General features: G+C 39.9%; 2 protein-coding genes across 2 annotated transcripts; one reads left to right on the top strand and one right to left on the bottom strand.

Annotated features, from left to right (window-relative positions):
* Positions 1 to 1,419: 1,419 nt before the first annotated feature.
* Positions 1,420 to 2,943, bottom strand: LOC137969477 (uncharacterized). Its single transcript, XM_068815730.1, has one exon. The coding sequence runs from the start codon at positions 2,773 to 2,775 to the stop codon at positions 1,963 to 1,965; it is 813 nt and encodes a 270-aa protein (XP_068671831.1). The 5' UTR covers positions 2,776 to 2,943; the 3' UTR covers positions 1,420 to 1,962.
* Positions 2,944 to 9,720: 6,777 nt separating this feature from the next.
* Positions 9,721 to 11,235, top strand: LOC137971815 (uncharacterized). The gene has a single exon (XM_068818574.1). The coding sequence runs from the start codon at positions 9,721 to 9,723 to the stop codon at positions 11,233 to 11,235; it is 1,515 nt and encodes a 504-aa protein (XP_068674675.1).
* Positions 11,236 to 16,257: the final 5,022 nt, after the last annotated feature.

Raw genomic sequence — 16,257 nt, 5'->3', positions numbered from 1 at the left:
TTTTATAAACGATTTAAAGAAGGACATTAAACATGAAAATTACCGAGATGCCCTGTTTAACAATAAACAAATACAGCATACCATGAAAACCATACAAAGTGAATATCATCAACTTGGTAGTTATGAGATTAATAAAACTTTGTTGTCATGCTTCGATGATAAAAGGTACTTGTTTTTCTGAACTAGACCTTTCACTATTGAGTTTTGGACAAGCTAAACCAAATTCTTTTAATGGACATTTCATTCCAGTTAAATATAATAATAAAAATCTCCATATTTTACATGAAAAAAGGGATTGTCCATTTGGTGTTAATCTTAATACTGAAGAAAAGCCTGAATATTATAAGTATCAAAATGGTAAAAAGGTAGCTCGATTGAGTATTAGCATTCAACTCAATCAATCTGTTGAATATCTTCAAAAAAGGAAAGAACTTGACCAATTTTTTATTGAAAAGGTAACTGAAAACTCTCTCCAATGGGGTTTGGGACCCTCAGACTCGAAATCAGTAGAAGGATGTGATGAATATGGATGGAATGGTAAATGGAAAAGACTACTCAAATGGGTTTATAAAGTTGATCGAACAACTAAAGAACGTATCTATTTAACCTATCCTCCCAGAATGGAAGTAAACATTCCAACTACTTTCACTGAAACTATGGATCATAATGGAGTAATTATTCAAGAAGCAATGATTGAAACGAGATTTTTCAATAAGAGAGGAGAAAGAATCGAAAAAGCCCCTCTATCAGAAATAAATGATATCATACCAAAAAGATGTAGTATTTCAATAATGGCATCAGCAGGTTATCTAACACAATTTTCAAATGCTATTACTCTGAAACCCAGACCTGCACAAATTATGATCTTTCCTAAAGATCAAATTGATTTAGACATTTGTCACTTCTCCTTTAATGAACTCCCAGCTCCTCTCGAATATCTTGATGAAGAAAAATTGGAAGTAGTATGATTTTTCATATAATTTTTATCCGGTTTTTTTGTAAGTGTTTGGGAATGAGTGCGAGAACACTGGATTACAATCCATATTTATTGAAAAGTAGTGGTTTGAATCCACTTTGATGGGGTTTTTAATAAATATGGATTGTAATTCTAGTATAATGTTTTGGGGTATTAGCACACTCGATTACAATCCATATTTATTAAAAAGCGCGTTAAAGTGGTTTATAATCCATTTTTGATCACACTTTTTAATAAATATGGATTGTAATCGAGTGTACTCATACCCCCAAACATTATACTACTCGTAGAGTCCGTGATTGAATGTTTTAACGATTCTCGTCTCCTTGAGGTTGACTCGGTTTTGCAGGATTTTTCTCTTTATCTAACCTTGCTTTGCTTTAGTTTGCTATCGATCGCCCAACTGAGATGTTTTGAGGCCTTTTACACCTAAACAAACCAACTGCTGTTCACCTTTTTTTAATTTAAAGTATTCATCCACTGATCTAGTACAAATGTATACCTAATAGTACGCTAATTGCAGCTCAAGTAATGAATGCCACTGAAATTCTACGTTTGTGATTCTATTTCTCGTCCCCATTGAACTAATTCTCAGTAAAAATTCACAAAATCTCATTTTTCTATTAAGCGCCAAATCATTAATAAAGTGTCTTATCTCCCATCGCATTAAATATGCAAAAAACAGTTCGTTGTTTGTTGACATGTAGGCTGCAGAATTTCTGGCTTTTCTTAGAATTACCTCGGATTCTCATAAACGGCGCTTTCCATAATATGGAAATAACAGATAGTCCAGTCTATTTTCCATTATTTTAGCATAACAAACTTGTTTTGTGCTATCTACAGGTATTGCATTAACGAATTTCGCAATGTTTATAGTGAATAAAGTAGCTGAAAGCCCAGCTAAACTCTAAGACTTTTAAGTGGTTTGCCTTTTAAGTTAATAACATTTGTTATTCAGTAGAGTAATCGTTCCAAAATAGAACCATTCAGATCTTCTTAAGACACACTCCATAGGGACGAATATCATTCACATCAGAAGTAACGAAATATATCCCATGATCTGTTTCTTCCTCCCCCGTTTTATTGGGATTGACTCGGTTTTGCAGGATGCATTTGAAGTATTCACCTTTGAAGGGGAATGTTGTGGCATAATCCTCAGCTACTTTGAACTCAGGTGTGGAGTAGATACCAGGACCAAAGGCTTGTCGAACACATTTGCTGGTATCGTAACCACCTTTTACAATGCTGGGGACGTTTTCTATTTTAGTGCCATGGTAGGATACGGGCCATTCTCCTGGTGAAGATAGGTCCCTCCAACCTGCTTGTCCAAGCCAGACATCATCCTCGTACTTTTTAATAACGTTGATGGCCTTTCTGGTCCATCCAGCAGGTCTTTTGTAAGAATAATTCCCTCTGAAGCAACGAGTGTCGTCTCCTTTGTAGTTTGTAAAGTCGCAGTCGTACTGTGGATCGTAAGCAGAATCTGGGATGTAGTACAACGGTTGTTGTTCTTCATCCTTTACCTGAGAAGTGTTCAGTTGACCATAGAAGACATCCTTAATCTGGAGTGGCGTCACTGTCTTGCCTAGATCACGCTGTTTTTGAACATCTTTTTCGCTGATGATCTTTACACCAGAGATGACAGAGAAGGCTGCTGCGGTGGCATCGTTTAGTTCTTGTACCGACCAGGATGATATCGGTCCTTGAGGCGAAGTTGGCTGGGCATCTCCTTCTCGTAAACTTAATTGGTCCACCCAGTATTGAAGTGTTTCTCGAGAACGTTGAGCAGCACGTTCCATGAATTCTTCTATTCGAAAGTTAGAATTTTCACACCCTCTAGAGAGTCCTTACTTTGGAAGTATCCTGTATGGTTTGATCAGTTTCGCTTTCGCCACAGCTGCTGGACTTCAGCAATGATGTCAGTCCTCTTGTTCGTACACCCTTTATAGGACACGAGAGAAAAAACATATTCATAGTCTGTATGCATATTAGCGACACCGCGGCAAAATGAGTGCGTATGCTCTGCTTCGAACACAAATCGATTCGATTCGATTCGAGCTTTTGAGCTCTTCGCTTTTGAGTTGATTCGGCGGTAGAGAAAAAGTTCTTGGACCTTTTGATGATCAAGATCTCACGCTCAACATGGACTCGACAGAAAAAATTAAACAGTAGTTCCAAGTTGTTTCCAACAAGAAAGTCAAAAGAGGTAAGCATATTTTTTTAGGCTTCAAATATTTATTTATGTCGTTTCCATGAAAGAAAGCAAAGTTATCTTCGCCAAACCGTGTTTGCTCGTGTTTTGGTCACACCGTTGAAGACCTAAAAGTTGTAAATTTTAAACTGACAACATATTTCGTTCATTGTTTTTCGCTTAAGGGTTTTGACACAACAGAAGTTTTAACCTCTGACATGTGATACGAGAGCCGATGATTCTTCTGTGAACTAGTTGTCCACAGCAGGAGTAAATGGTTTGTCTGGTAGATGGTGATGCTCTCTCTTTTCCAGCTCTGTGTTGCTTTGCAGGACACACTAGGTTGTGGTCTGACTAAATTTAATTGATCTCTAGATTTCTGTTCATTTCATTGTCCCAGTCATCTGACCGGAAGAAATCTTGTGGAAAGTGTTGATATCTGGGTGGCTGTCATTTTGACTGTCGTTAATTTCAAGATGTGAGCAACTGTTTTTATCTGCATTGTTTGACAAAACCTCTTTTTAAGAGAGTCAGTTAAGTTGTTTAGTTTTTGTGCTTACGGGCTAGCCCGTAATGCACAATGTCATCGGGGTTGTCTGTCTGAGTGAGTGAGTGTAAGATCGCGTGCATGATTGACATGTGCCAATATTTTTGGCATGACGAGATCGAGATGTTTAATCAATGCCGAAATTTTGCAGAAACTTAAAATATAAATTCCAGCTAAAAACCAAGACCAACTAACACCAGAAAGGTCACGAAATTACCTTTAAATAATTTTCCGGGGAAAATATTGTAATTTATCTAAGCCAAAAAATTTTCGCGGGAAAATCGCGATGCTATCAAGTGACGTGCTCATAATTTGTTTTCTCGCTTTGTACATCGCCCGTGATACAGAATTATTTGACAAACGTATTAAACCTTGAGAATTACCAGTGTTCTTCTTGAGTGAAAAAGTAAATAACAAATCCAAAGAAATGAACTCTACGTTGACCTTGACTTTCAAACAGTATCACCTACTGCCGGATTCCATCATGACTCTTTGCAAACCTCACTACCTCTCGCCTTCCTTTGGAGTGGAAATGTAGTTAAGACCTCTCCAGTGAGCTTTCAGATTTATTTTCCCGCCACAAGATGGAGATATTTTCGAATTTCAAAATATTTTGTAATTTCTTCATCTGATAAACAACTATATTTGACAAACGTATTAAACCTCTTCTGGAGTGAAAAAATAAAAAAACAAATCCAAGAAAGGCACTGCATTGACCTTGATTTTCAAACAGATCACCAACTGCCAGATTCCATCATGACTCTTTGCACACCTTACTACCTCTCGCTCATTATTTCGTTTTTTCTTTATTTTCACTATAAATTCATCCATTCTTCCTTCGAAATTCACTCAGTTTTTGTAACTGTTACAGCTAGTAGCAACATGCAATGTTTATCTGAAAAACTTAATTGCAATGCTCTTCGTGCATTCCAAGCATTCGTTATGAACGCCCATTACAAAAGATGTCAACAATCACACAGACAATGTTAATGGTGTAACATTCGTTACCCATAAGCACATGTCCCCCTAGGGACCTATTTTTTTAGGAAGGGATCTTTACAAATAGTGCACAGATTTCCATGTTTTTTCAAGTATCTTAAGTGACATCTGTGCATGAAAATGACCAAGTGTTAATAATTAATATTATTGTTTTACTTTGATCAGTTTCCTGTTGTTTCTTAAACATGTCATTTTTTTCTGATTCCAGTGCTTAAGTCTAAAACTCTTCCTGGTGTGTGTGTGCTGATCTGTTCAAATCATGCATGGCAAGCAACATTCCAGATTGTTATGAGAGAGTGTGATGAGGAGTTCAGCATTGAATATTTTATTGGTTTTGTGATGAGAAAAAGCCACGGTTGTTATTCATCTCTCTTTTTTTCCTGCATGAGATCCTGCATGATGACAACAGTATTACTGCAAATTAAACATCACAGATGTGAGCATGTCAGTAATTAATACAAGATGAGTTCCAAACAGCTCTTCAAAATTGTCTAGAAAAGGGACAGTAATTATTTACTTGTCACAACCCTCTAATTCAATGTTCTTTCTATTGCTGAGCATGGGTTTTGATATTAACTTCTGAGACTGCTTCTACTTGTAATAGTGTTAATAATGAATATACGGTACTGACAACAATACAATTAGAGAGATATTTGAGTTACTATATATTGTGTTTTGTGGTAACACATACCATAGTAGTTGTTGTGGTAGTTGGTGTTGAAAATGAATCAGATAGAGTCATTGTGGGTCCAGATAGAGCCATTGTGGGTCTATCATCGGGTAGTGAAACTGGACCACTTGTGCATATTAAAATCTTAGAGTACGAAGCAGAATGCCTCTAATCTTGCTGGATGTATCATTACATTCCTCTCTCAGTATCTTTACACATAGTGCAAAATTTAAACTGGATTTGTGCTAGTGCAATGCATGCAAAAGTGAAATTAGTATTTTCCAAACACATGCAGGTGAATGTTTTGTATGTTTCATGATCATGATTCTCATGTCTGCCCACCCGGCTCATCCCAACAAGGCTCTACAAGCTGATTGACGAAGCTGGAAGAAAAATTAGTCACCAGACAGGACAAAAAGTTTTGTAACAGCTGCAGGAAAAATGCTGAAAAAATATCCTCAACGATGGACCACTACCAACCACCAAGTAAAAGGGAAACATCGAGTAACATTGGAGTCAAATTTATACTTAGTTTCAAAACTTTTTTGCGATCCTCTCTTAAAATTAAGACTTATTTTCTTTATTTTATGGCCTCGTCTTGTAAAAGTAACTAATGTTGTAGGAGGGCAGGGAAGTGACTTATCCAAGTTGCCGAATGAGTGGGATGCTGGCATGAAAAGAACTTAAGCTTATTTCTCACTTTCAAATGATTCCAATGAAACAAACAGACGATTTCCTCGTTCAACAGAAGCAACATAAGCCATCTTCGCAGAAGGAATTATCATTCTGTCCTTGCAAAGATGTTTAGCCCGTGTTTTACTTCTCAGTGCACAGTTTTCCTCCCAGAAGTTTACGAACACAGAGACCATCGTGACTAATAACATTACGAACTTCGTCCTTTTGCTCTAGCACTCGAATTCAAGGTAAAAATTCTCCTGGTTTGAACTATAGTTTTTTGGTTTGAAAAGACACAGGGAAGATTAGTCTTTCAGGAAGCTCTCTTCAAAATTTAACCCTTATCAACGTAGTGTTCTCCTTATCATTGCAAAATGAAAACAAACACAGAGAATTTAAATTGCCGCCATTTTGCCGCACTGTTGTTTCTATGGCAAATTTGATTGGTACCAGTCCCTCGCACGTGGAAACGATTTGCTCGTGGGTCAAGCCTGCGCACTCATTTTGCCACGGTGTCCATATTAGTGGCACCGCGGCAAAATGAGTGCCATGCATGGTTTGACCAGGTCAGTACACACACACCAGGAAGAGTTTTAGACTTAAGCACTGGAATAAGAATAAATGACATGTTTAAGAAACAACAGGAAACTGATCAAAATAAAACGATAATATTATTATCACTTGGTCATTTTCATGCACAGATGTCACTTAAGATACTTGAAAAAACATGGAAATCTGTGCCCTATTTGTAAAGATCCCTTTATAAAAAAACTAAACAACTTAACTGACTCCCTTAATAAGAGGTTTTGTCAAACAATGCAGATAAAAACAGTTGCTCACATCTTGAAAGTAATGACAGTCAAAATGACAGCCAGCCAGATATCAACAATTTCCACAAAATTTCTTCAGGTCAGATGACTGGGACAATGAAATGAACAGAAATCTAGAGATCAATTAAATTAGTCATACCACAAACCTAGTGTGTCCTGCAAAGCAACACAGAGCTGGAAAAGAGAGAGCATCACCATCTACCAGACAAACCATTGCTCTTGCTGTGGACAACCAGGTCACAGAAAAATTCATGGCTCTTGTATCACATGTCAGAGGTTAAAACTTCTGTTGTGTCAAAACCCTCAGCGTTTTTAGAGGAATTGCCCTTAAGTGAAAAACAGGAAACGAAAAATGTTATCAGTGTAAAATTTACGACTTTTAGGTCTTCAACGGTGTGACCGAAACACGAGCAAACATGGTTTGGCAAAGATAACTTTCATGGAAACGACATAAACAAATAAATATTTCATGCCTAAAATAAGCTTACCTCTTTTGACTTTCTCGTTGGAAACAACTCGGAACTACTGTTTAGTTTTTCTGTCGAGTCCATGTTGAGCGTGAGATCTTGATCATCAAAAGGTACACAAGAACTTCTCCTTCACCGCCGAATAAACTCAAAAACAAAGAGCTCAATCGAATCAAATGTGTTCGAAGCAGAGCATGCGCACTCATTTTGCCGCGGTGTCGCCTGCGCATTCGAGCAGTCGAGCATACTCGTCATGTACGTCGAACCACTGGGAGCCTGATCGCAGGCTAGTCTTAGTAGAATAAAGCTGTCAATAGCCGTTTGTCAATTGTTGCAAAAAAGAAAGACGATTTGTCTTTCTTTTCTTCCACTCTTTTTATAATGGAAGTCGATATTGTTGACACAACCGAGTCACCTCTCTATTGAATTAATTGAATTAATTGAATTAATTAAGGGTGGAACATTCCTGCACTTTGACAGATCATGAAAAAGTGGTATAGCCACTTTAAAAGACCTCTAGCATAGTTAATAGAGGGAAATGGTTGTGAAACCCGACAAATTTCTTTGTTATAGGTTTTTGTTCTTTTTTTTGGCCTTGACCGTGCACAAAACACAATAGTCGTTAACTCCTTACTGAGGAACTTACCAATACAAACGTGTTGGTTACGTAATTCATGCATAGTGTATGAGCGCAAAACAACAGATTGTGCACGGTCGTGGACTTTTTAACCTAAATCTTGGCATCTTTGTTTGCTCCTTTGATGTTTTCCGAGCTTCCAAACCAGTCCCCTCTATTAACTATGATCAAACTCTTACAGTGAAACTCGGCTATGATTATTTATGGTATCCTATTGTGGGTTTCACCTTATTAATCACAATACAGACAATTAACATTCCAGAAAATATTTTTGGACTTCACGGTCTTCCGAGTTTCACAGTAATTATGCATGTCATGAATTTCAATGAAATGTTGTGTTAGACCGAAAACGGAAGCAGTTGTTCCGAGAAATTAAAAAGCGGATACCGTTCACTTTGGGTTGAGCTATCTTTCCATGTGCCAAAAGTCATTTCAACGCATGTCATGCCAAAAATGTGAAACAATCCAGTAGAATAAAAGGCCAAAAACTAGACAGATTACACTTCAAATCTTCAGCGAGCATGAATTTCGAAGGAAACAATAAACAACTGCGTTATACATTAATAATATTTATAAATAAATAGCTTGAAGTCTTTTCTTAAAAGTAGGCAAGAAAATTGCCAGAAACAACATCAGAATTAGGAGAATTGTAAAAACTAATGGCCTTAATAAAAAGCGCGGAGAATTGTTTAGTACTAGTTCTGCAGTAAAGTAATTGAAACGTCTTACATTTCTTGCATAATAGGAATGTATTTGAATTTTTCAGTAAAACCATTTTTCTTTTGCTAACAGTGAACAGGAAGGGTCGAGAATTGATGACAGTACATACATTTGCCCAATTGCAAGGTGTATATGTTGTATATTTCATCATCATCGGTTGGGGAGGTGGCTAGGCCTTGCTTGGAGCCGGTCTAGAATGGAGCAGTAAGGCATCTCCTCCCCTCCACTAGCCTGGGTGGGCACCTTGGGAAAGTGCCAGTACACCCTTAGCCCTCATTGACCAGGGTAACGGTTTGGGTAGGAAGAGCTCATTAGCTTTGGTAAGCTGTCTACCTAGGAAGTTGCTTACCCGAATGAATTCAAAGTCTGTCCCAGTGAGCTTGGCGGAAGAGACTTTTTTTTTTCCAACGGCAATGATGGTGGTTCAGCAACGCAGTGTGGAATGCGAAGGGCATGCTGGAGCACATAGTAAGGCATGGCCATCCACTGCAGCCGAGATTGTCCCCAGATGTAACGATGTTTTCGTGCCACTGGACTCTGACTTTCAAGGCCGAGAGAGTGGGATTGTCTCCGTACAACGGCTTTTCCACGAAAATATCATTCACGCACAGGTCACATCGCATTTCATCTTTCATCAAGTCATCCACGATTCCCACTCATCCCAAACCAAGTCCTGCGGCGATGAGGGAATGGCAAAGCAACAGGTGGAGGTGACCACTGGCAGTTGTAGTCATGATCCTGCACGTAGGCGGCCTTGGACCAGTGGTCCTTCTTCTCTGTACCCGGGGCACCAGAGAAGTCCGGCAGCATCCTGGGCGACTGAGCAGCCCTTTTTAGGACAGCACTGCTCACCCTAGCAAGGGAGAAGCCTAGAAAAGGTGGCCTAAAAATTGCCTGCCCTACATCATCTGGCCAGCTAACCGCGGTTGGCAGATCACCTACACATGCGGTCGAATCCAATTGAGAAAGAAAAGACTCACATTAGGAGCATGGAATATTCGTACACTCATGGACAAAGATGACTCAGTAAGACCCCAAAGGAGAACAGCCCTTGTTGCAAAAGAGTTATCTCGCTACAACATTGACATTGCTGCCCTAAGTGAAACTCGGCTTGCAGAATCTCTGTACGGTGGCCAATTTACATTATCAACTCCGTTGATAAAACCAAATTTTTGTATACTTGCAGATGAAGGATCCCTTACAGAACTAACCTGTGGCTACACCTTCTTTTGGAAAGGAAAGACTCAAAGCGAGGACAGGATAAATGGGGTTGGCCTCGCCATCAAAACAAGTTTGATGAAACAACTCCCTACCCTGCATGTTGGTATCAATGAAAGGTTGATGAAGCTCCGCCTGCCCCTCAGCCACAATCGGCATGCAACAATCATCAGTGCATATGCGCCGACTTTAACTAGCACAGAAGAGGCAATTGAGCAGTTCTATGCCAACCTCAGCTCTGTATTGGACTCTGTCCCTGCCAATGATAAGCTAATACTTCTTGGCGATTTTAACGCCCGAGTTGGCTGTGATCACAATCAGTGGGAAGGAGTACTTGGCAAACACGGCACTGGCAAAATGAATGCTAATGGCCTCCTGCTGTTGAGCAAGTGCACAGAGTATAACCTGATCATCACAAACATGATATTCAGAATGGCAGATAAGTACAAGAATTCTTGGATGCACCCCAGATCTAAACAGTGGCACCTGATAGATTATGTCATTGTCTGCCGGCGCGACATTCGTGATGTCCTCATCACCAGAGCTATGCGGGGAGCAGAATGCTGGACAGACCATAGGCTTATCCGCTCCACATTGAATCTTATCATAGCCCCCCACCATCCAAGGCACCAGAAACTTTCCAGAAGAACTTTTAACGTGGCCAAACTTCAGCAGTCTCGATGTCTCGACACTTTCCAACATAAGCTGGATGAACAGCTAGCTACCATTGGTCCACTGTTCGGTGATCCAACTCAGAAATGGAACCAATTCAGAGACACGGTGACAGAAACAGCAAAATCAGTTCTGGGCTTAAATAGCCGTAACCATCAGGACTGGTTTGATAAGAACAACAGTGCCATTGAAGATCTGCTGACCAAGAAGAACAAAGCATTTATGGAGTGGCAAAATGATCTGGGTTCCTCAACGAAGAAGGAGAGATTCAAGTCGTACCAGTCTTTGGCCCAAAGGGAAATACGTAGGATACATGACCAGTGGTGGGAGAAGAAAGCCGACGAGATACAAGCCTTCGCTGACTCTAACAACTCAAAGCAATTCTATAATTCCAGTAAATCAGTGTATGTCCCTCTAAAATCTCGCTCTACCCCTCTGCTTTCAGTTGACGGAGTAACACTAATCAAAGATAAGGCTGCGATCAGAGAAAGCTGGAAGGAGCACTTCAGCCAGCTCCTGAACCGTCCATCCTCGGTTGACCAGACAGTACTTGACCATATCCCTCAGAGACCAGTCCTTGAAGAACTCGACAACACTCCCTCCATGGAAGAAGCCCAAAAGGCCATAAGATAGATGAGCAGTGGCAAAGCACCAGGAAGGGACGGAATCCCAGCAGAAGTATATAAGGCACTTAGCAACGAGGCTCTCCAGGCTTTCCATAGCATTCTCATTAGCATTTGGGAAGAGGAGGAAATGCCAGCTGACCTCCGCGACGCTTTTATCGTCTCCCTTTTCAAGAACAAAGGACTAAGAGCAGATTGTGGGAACCACAGAGGCATCTCCCTTCTTTCCATTGCTGGAAAAATCCTAGCACGCATTATGCTGAATAGAGTTATCCCTTCGATTGCAGAAAAAAACCTTCCGGAGTCACAGTGTGGTTTCCGCCGTAATCGAAGTAGTGTTGATATGGTCTTTGCAGTTAGACAGATCCAAGAGAAATGCATTGAGCAGAACATGAGCCTCTACGCGGTCTTTATAGATCTCACTAAAGCTTTTGACACTGTCAACCGCGAGGCACTATGGGTCATTCTCGGAAAACTCGGCTGTCCGGCAAAATTCGTTAAGCTCATCCAACAATTCCATGACGACATGACAGGAGAAGTGATAGTAGACGGTGAACCCTCTGAGAGATTCGGCATCACAAATGGCGTAAAACAAGGCTGCGTGCTCGCACCAGTGCTTTTCAACCTGTTCTTTACCCAGGTGTTACTTCACGCTACTAAAGACCTGGAATTTGGTATTTACATCAGATACCGCTTGGACGGTTCACTGTTTGATCTGAGACGCCTCTCAGCGAGAACGAAGACACTGGAGAGACTCCTAATTGAGGCGCTGTTCGCTGATGATTGTGCCTTGATGGCCCATAAGGAAAACCATCTGCGTGTAATCACTGACAAGTTCTCGGAAGCTGCAAAGTTGTTCGGCCTGACAATCAGTCTCAGTAAGACCGAGGTTCTCCTTCAGCCTGCGCCTGCAAGCTCTCCTCAGCAACCTTCTATCACTATCGACGACACACAACTGAAGAACGTCGAGTCGTTTAGATACCTGGGCAGCATCATCTCCAATGATGGCTCTTTGGATAAAGAAATCACAACCAGGATACAGAAAGCAAACCAGGCACTTGGCAGACTCCCCACCAGGGTCCTACAGCACAAAGGCCTTCGCCTTGCAACTAAGCTCAAAGTTTACAACGCTGTAGTTATTTCATCACTGCTCTACGGCTGTGAAACATGGACTCTGTACCGCAGACATGTTAAACAGCTGGAACAGTTCCACACACGATCATTACGATCAATTATGCGGATACGGTGGCAGGATCGGGTCACAAATCAAGAAGTCCTTGACAGAGCTAATTCTACCAGCATTGAAGCTAAAATCCTTCAGGCACAACTACTCTGGACTGGCCACTTGATCCGGATAGATGAAACTCGGATCCCACGCCAGCTCTTCTATGGTGAGTTGGTGTTGGGCCACCGTAAACAGGGCCGCCCAAAGAAGAGGTACAAGAACAATTTGAAAACCAACCTCAAATGGGCAGGTATTCATCCCAAGGAACTGGAAACATCTGCAGCGGACAGATCGGGCTGGAGAGTGACAATAAGAAGTGCTGCTAATAACTTTGAAAAAGACCGCCGACAACGCCTTTTAGCAGCCCGTGTGCGTCGACATAGAGCTGCGTCATCGGCCCCACCAACAGAAGGGATTCCATGCGAAATCTGCAATCGACTCTGTGCCTCCGCATTTGGACTACGCAGTCACATGCGTTCACACCGCTGACATTATTTAACTTTCTATTTTTTGCAGTTTAGTACATGTACATTGTTTTGGAGCGCAACGTAAAGTCTTCCTCGTTTATCGAGAGACAACCAACATGTTGCCGGTAAAATCCGTTTTTCCCTAGGTTAAATTGGTGATTCTCATTTTACCTACAATTGTTGAATATGCACTATGATATAATGAGGAACTTGTTTGGAGCCTAAATTAAATCTAGGGAAAAATAGGGTCAGGTTAGGATTGGTTTTGGTTATTATATATCGATATATCAATTATGACTTATAAGTATACGAAAGTAAACAATGAAAGGAACAGTGTTGGGTTGATCATGTTCGTCTCTGAAGAGTAGTGGTGAAGACACAGGACTATAGATCTGGAGGGTCCGAATTCGAGTACAGGTAATCGCATAGTTCAGGTCTTTGTTCTATAATAATGTTACAATGTTGAGACTGAATGGATAAATGTATGAATACTGAAACGGATAACCGATTAGAGAGCTGCATCGAAGTTGCAGCAGCAAAAGACTTAAGTTTTATGATATACGTGGTATTGCTATGCATATGACTTGCTTTACATCGGAGGCTATCATGAAAGTCGCCGGTAGATAGTCACTATGAAAAATGTACCTAAGTTCTAGTTTGGTAAGTACTTCCTTCAGTGTACCTCAAGGATAGCTCCTTGGACCAATTCCCTTTGCACTGATTCAATAATTTCTCCTTTCCTAACCTGTAACACACTTGCTGCTGGGGTAATAGATATTTCAACACACTTCATTCCTTCGGCTGCTAAATATTACATTTTTCACTCAAGGAACGGAAATTTACAAATAGGATACCAGAAGCAGCAGTAGATAAGTCACAAATTATGATTATTAAACATTCCTATTAAAAAAAACCTAAGATCGTGCGTCTTAATTAAAGAAATTCTAAGTGTTAAAGATGATCTTCGAAGTAAAAACAGAAATTTGAACAATTTTCTTATCAACTTAAGTGTCATTGTCTGAGAAAGTGTTCCAGGGGCCAAAAGTTGTGGTCAACCGATTTGGCTGAAAATTGGCACAGAAGTTGGGTATAATGAGATATTTCAAAAGCCACTTTGGCTCACTTCTCTGAGTTTTAGTTTTGGAGTTACAGGGGGGGTCTCATTTTTTGCCCCTTGAGCACCAAAAATCCAGCCTTCCAGGAGGCATTTTGAAAGTGTGATAAGACCCCACTGGTAAATTGTGCTGCCAAATGAATTTGACAATGAACTCTACTATAATAGAGCTTTCAGTTCATGCATGTAACTTTGTCCTCAAGGTATTTCACAGAGAGGAGCCTGGGGCTAGAGTTTGGCCAAAATTGATGCTAAAATTATAACCCAAAATAGCCATTTTTCAAAATTTCACTATATTCACCTGCCTTCTTGCATAACTTCCAAACCTATACCACTGTTTACTTTAGTCACCCAGTTATCAAAATCAGTTGAGAAAAATTTGGCTTATTATGGTTTATTGAATTTTTGAAACAAACACTTCATGCCCCTCTAAGGCGGTGCAAAATGGAATTTTGAGCCTAATTCAGGCCATAAACAAACCAAATTGTTGACAAGAAGCCCTTATTCTGTATTTGGTAAGTGAAAATGAATTGTCAAGGCCAAATCAGTTTCGTTGTTTAGAAATAACACCGATTCTTACCTTAAAATTCATCTAAAAGGGGCCTCTGATTAGCGCAACAAACACATAATTTAGCAAATCAAAGGTGATTTTATTCTTTGAAAACCTAGTAACGACCAAAGAACACAAATGACAATGTTCTGATGTACATATAACAACCTCTTTACAAGATGCTTAAATTTTTCTTTGATTAATTTTATAGTCGTCAGTTTCATGTCATCTTTCCAAGCAAGCATTACTCCAAGCATGGAAAGTCTCCATATTTTGTCCGGCTCATTATTTTTATATTTTTACCATTTAAATTTAGCGTATGAAAAGGTTCGTCAACGTATAATCTTCGTCTGACCTTGTAATAGCCTGAATAGTTGTTTTTAATACCCATCAGCAAAGGAGCATGACCATACATACGTAGATTACACTGACATATACGAGCTTCAGTGAGCAGTATCCAGGTGAACTGTGATTTTCCGATTCCATTAGAGCTAAAAAAATGAAACCATCCATCCACGGTTAGGAGCGCTGGATATCAAAAAGCTTGTTTTGCTTTTAAAAAGAAAATAACCCAAACAAAGCCTTCCATAGAGATGATGCACTTGTTACTACATCAAGCTAGCTGGCCCGCCATTTTGGACTTGAAGAGTGTGGGGACTGGACCGAGTTCCCGTCCAATCCTTCTCCCGTTTCGCGGGAATTTGTTCTGTTTTTCATCAGGTGTGTTCGAAATTCTAGAAAGTGATCTGTTTCAGGATAAATTTTTATGGCACTTTATTCCTTTGAAGGGGTAAATGACCAGTGCAGTATCACGTCATGGGCTGTGCAAGAAACAGGAATGCTTCCTTTGTTGTCTTGCGATAGTGACATGACTGCATGATTAAAGCACAAGTAGAAGAGTTCAGGTGTGTCCGGGGAAGAAGAGGAAGAGCTGGTGATGCCAAAGCTACAGGTGCTTCAAAGTATCAGTTAGGGATCATATACGCTCACAAACGACATTTATCGTGATCTAGGGGACTCTTCTGACTGAAGAGAAATTTAGAGAAGACGATATGTAAATTACGATATTGTCGACTCAAATTGTTTGTTTATGGTTGATTGATTCGCATGTTAATATCCTGGGTCCTTAGGAAGAGCACTAAACATTCGTCATATTTGTCCAAAAAAAAAAAAAAAAACAAGTACGATAAGAATAACTTGAAGGCTGTTTTTTGTCTGCTCGAGCTGCTTGTTTACATTACGCTTGTCACGTGCACACGCTTATCATGCAATGCACAATTCAGTTACCAGTTTCCATTATTTACCATTTTCGTCAAAGATATTTGCAAACATGCCGAGAACGCATCTTTTATGAGTCAAGTGAGTCAATGAGTCAATGAGTCAATGAGTCATGAGTCAATGAGTCAATGAGACTCACAGTCAATATAGCAATAATTTGTTGACTAAGCCTAAGCCCTCGTTTCAGTGATTAGGCCTAAGCGCTCTCTGAAATTTTAGCTTTCATTTTATGGTTTAATTGACTGCACTAACTCGTTGACTCATTGACTCATTGACCCATGACTCATTGACCCATTGACTCATTGACTCATTGACTCATTGACTCATTGAATCATTGACTCATAAATACTTGACACTCAAACATGCTGCATCTAAGTTTTTCGACAAAATTGACATTT

This window comes from Montipora foliosa, chromosome 9 (genome assembly GCF_036669935.1).
Source record: "Montipora foliosa isolate CH-2021 chromosome 9, ASM3666993v2, whole genome shotgun sequence".
Taxonomy (NCBI): Eukaryota; Metazoa; Cnidaria; class Anthozoa; order Scleractinia; family Acroporidae; genus Montipora; species Montipora foliosa.
Note: the sequence above shows the minus strand (reverse complement) of the source record. Positions and strands in the feature narration are given on the sequence as shown.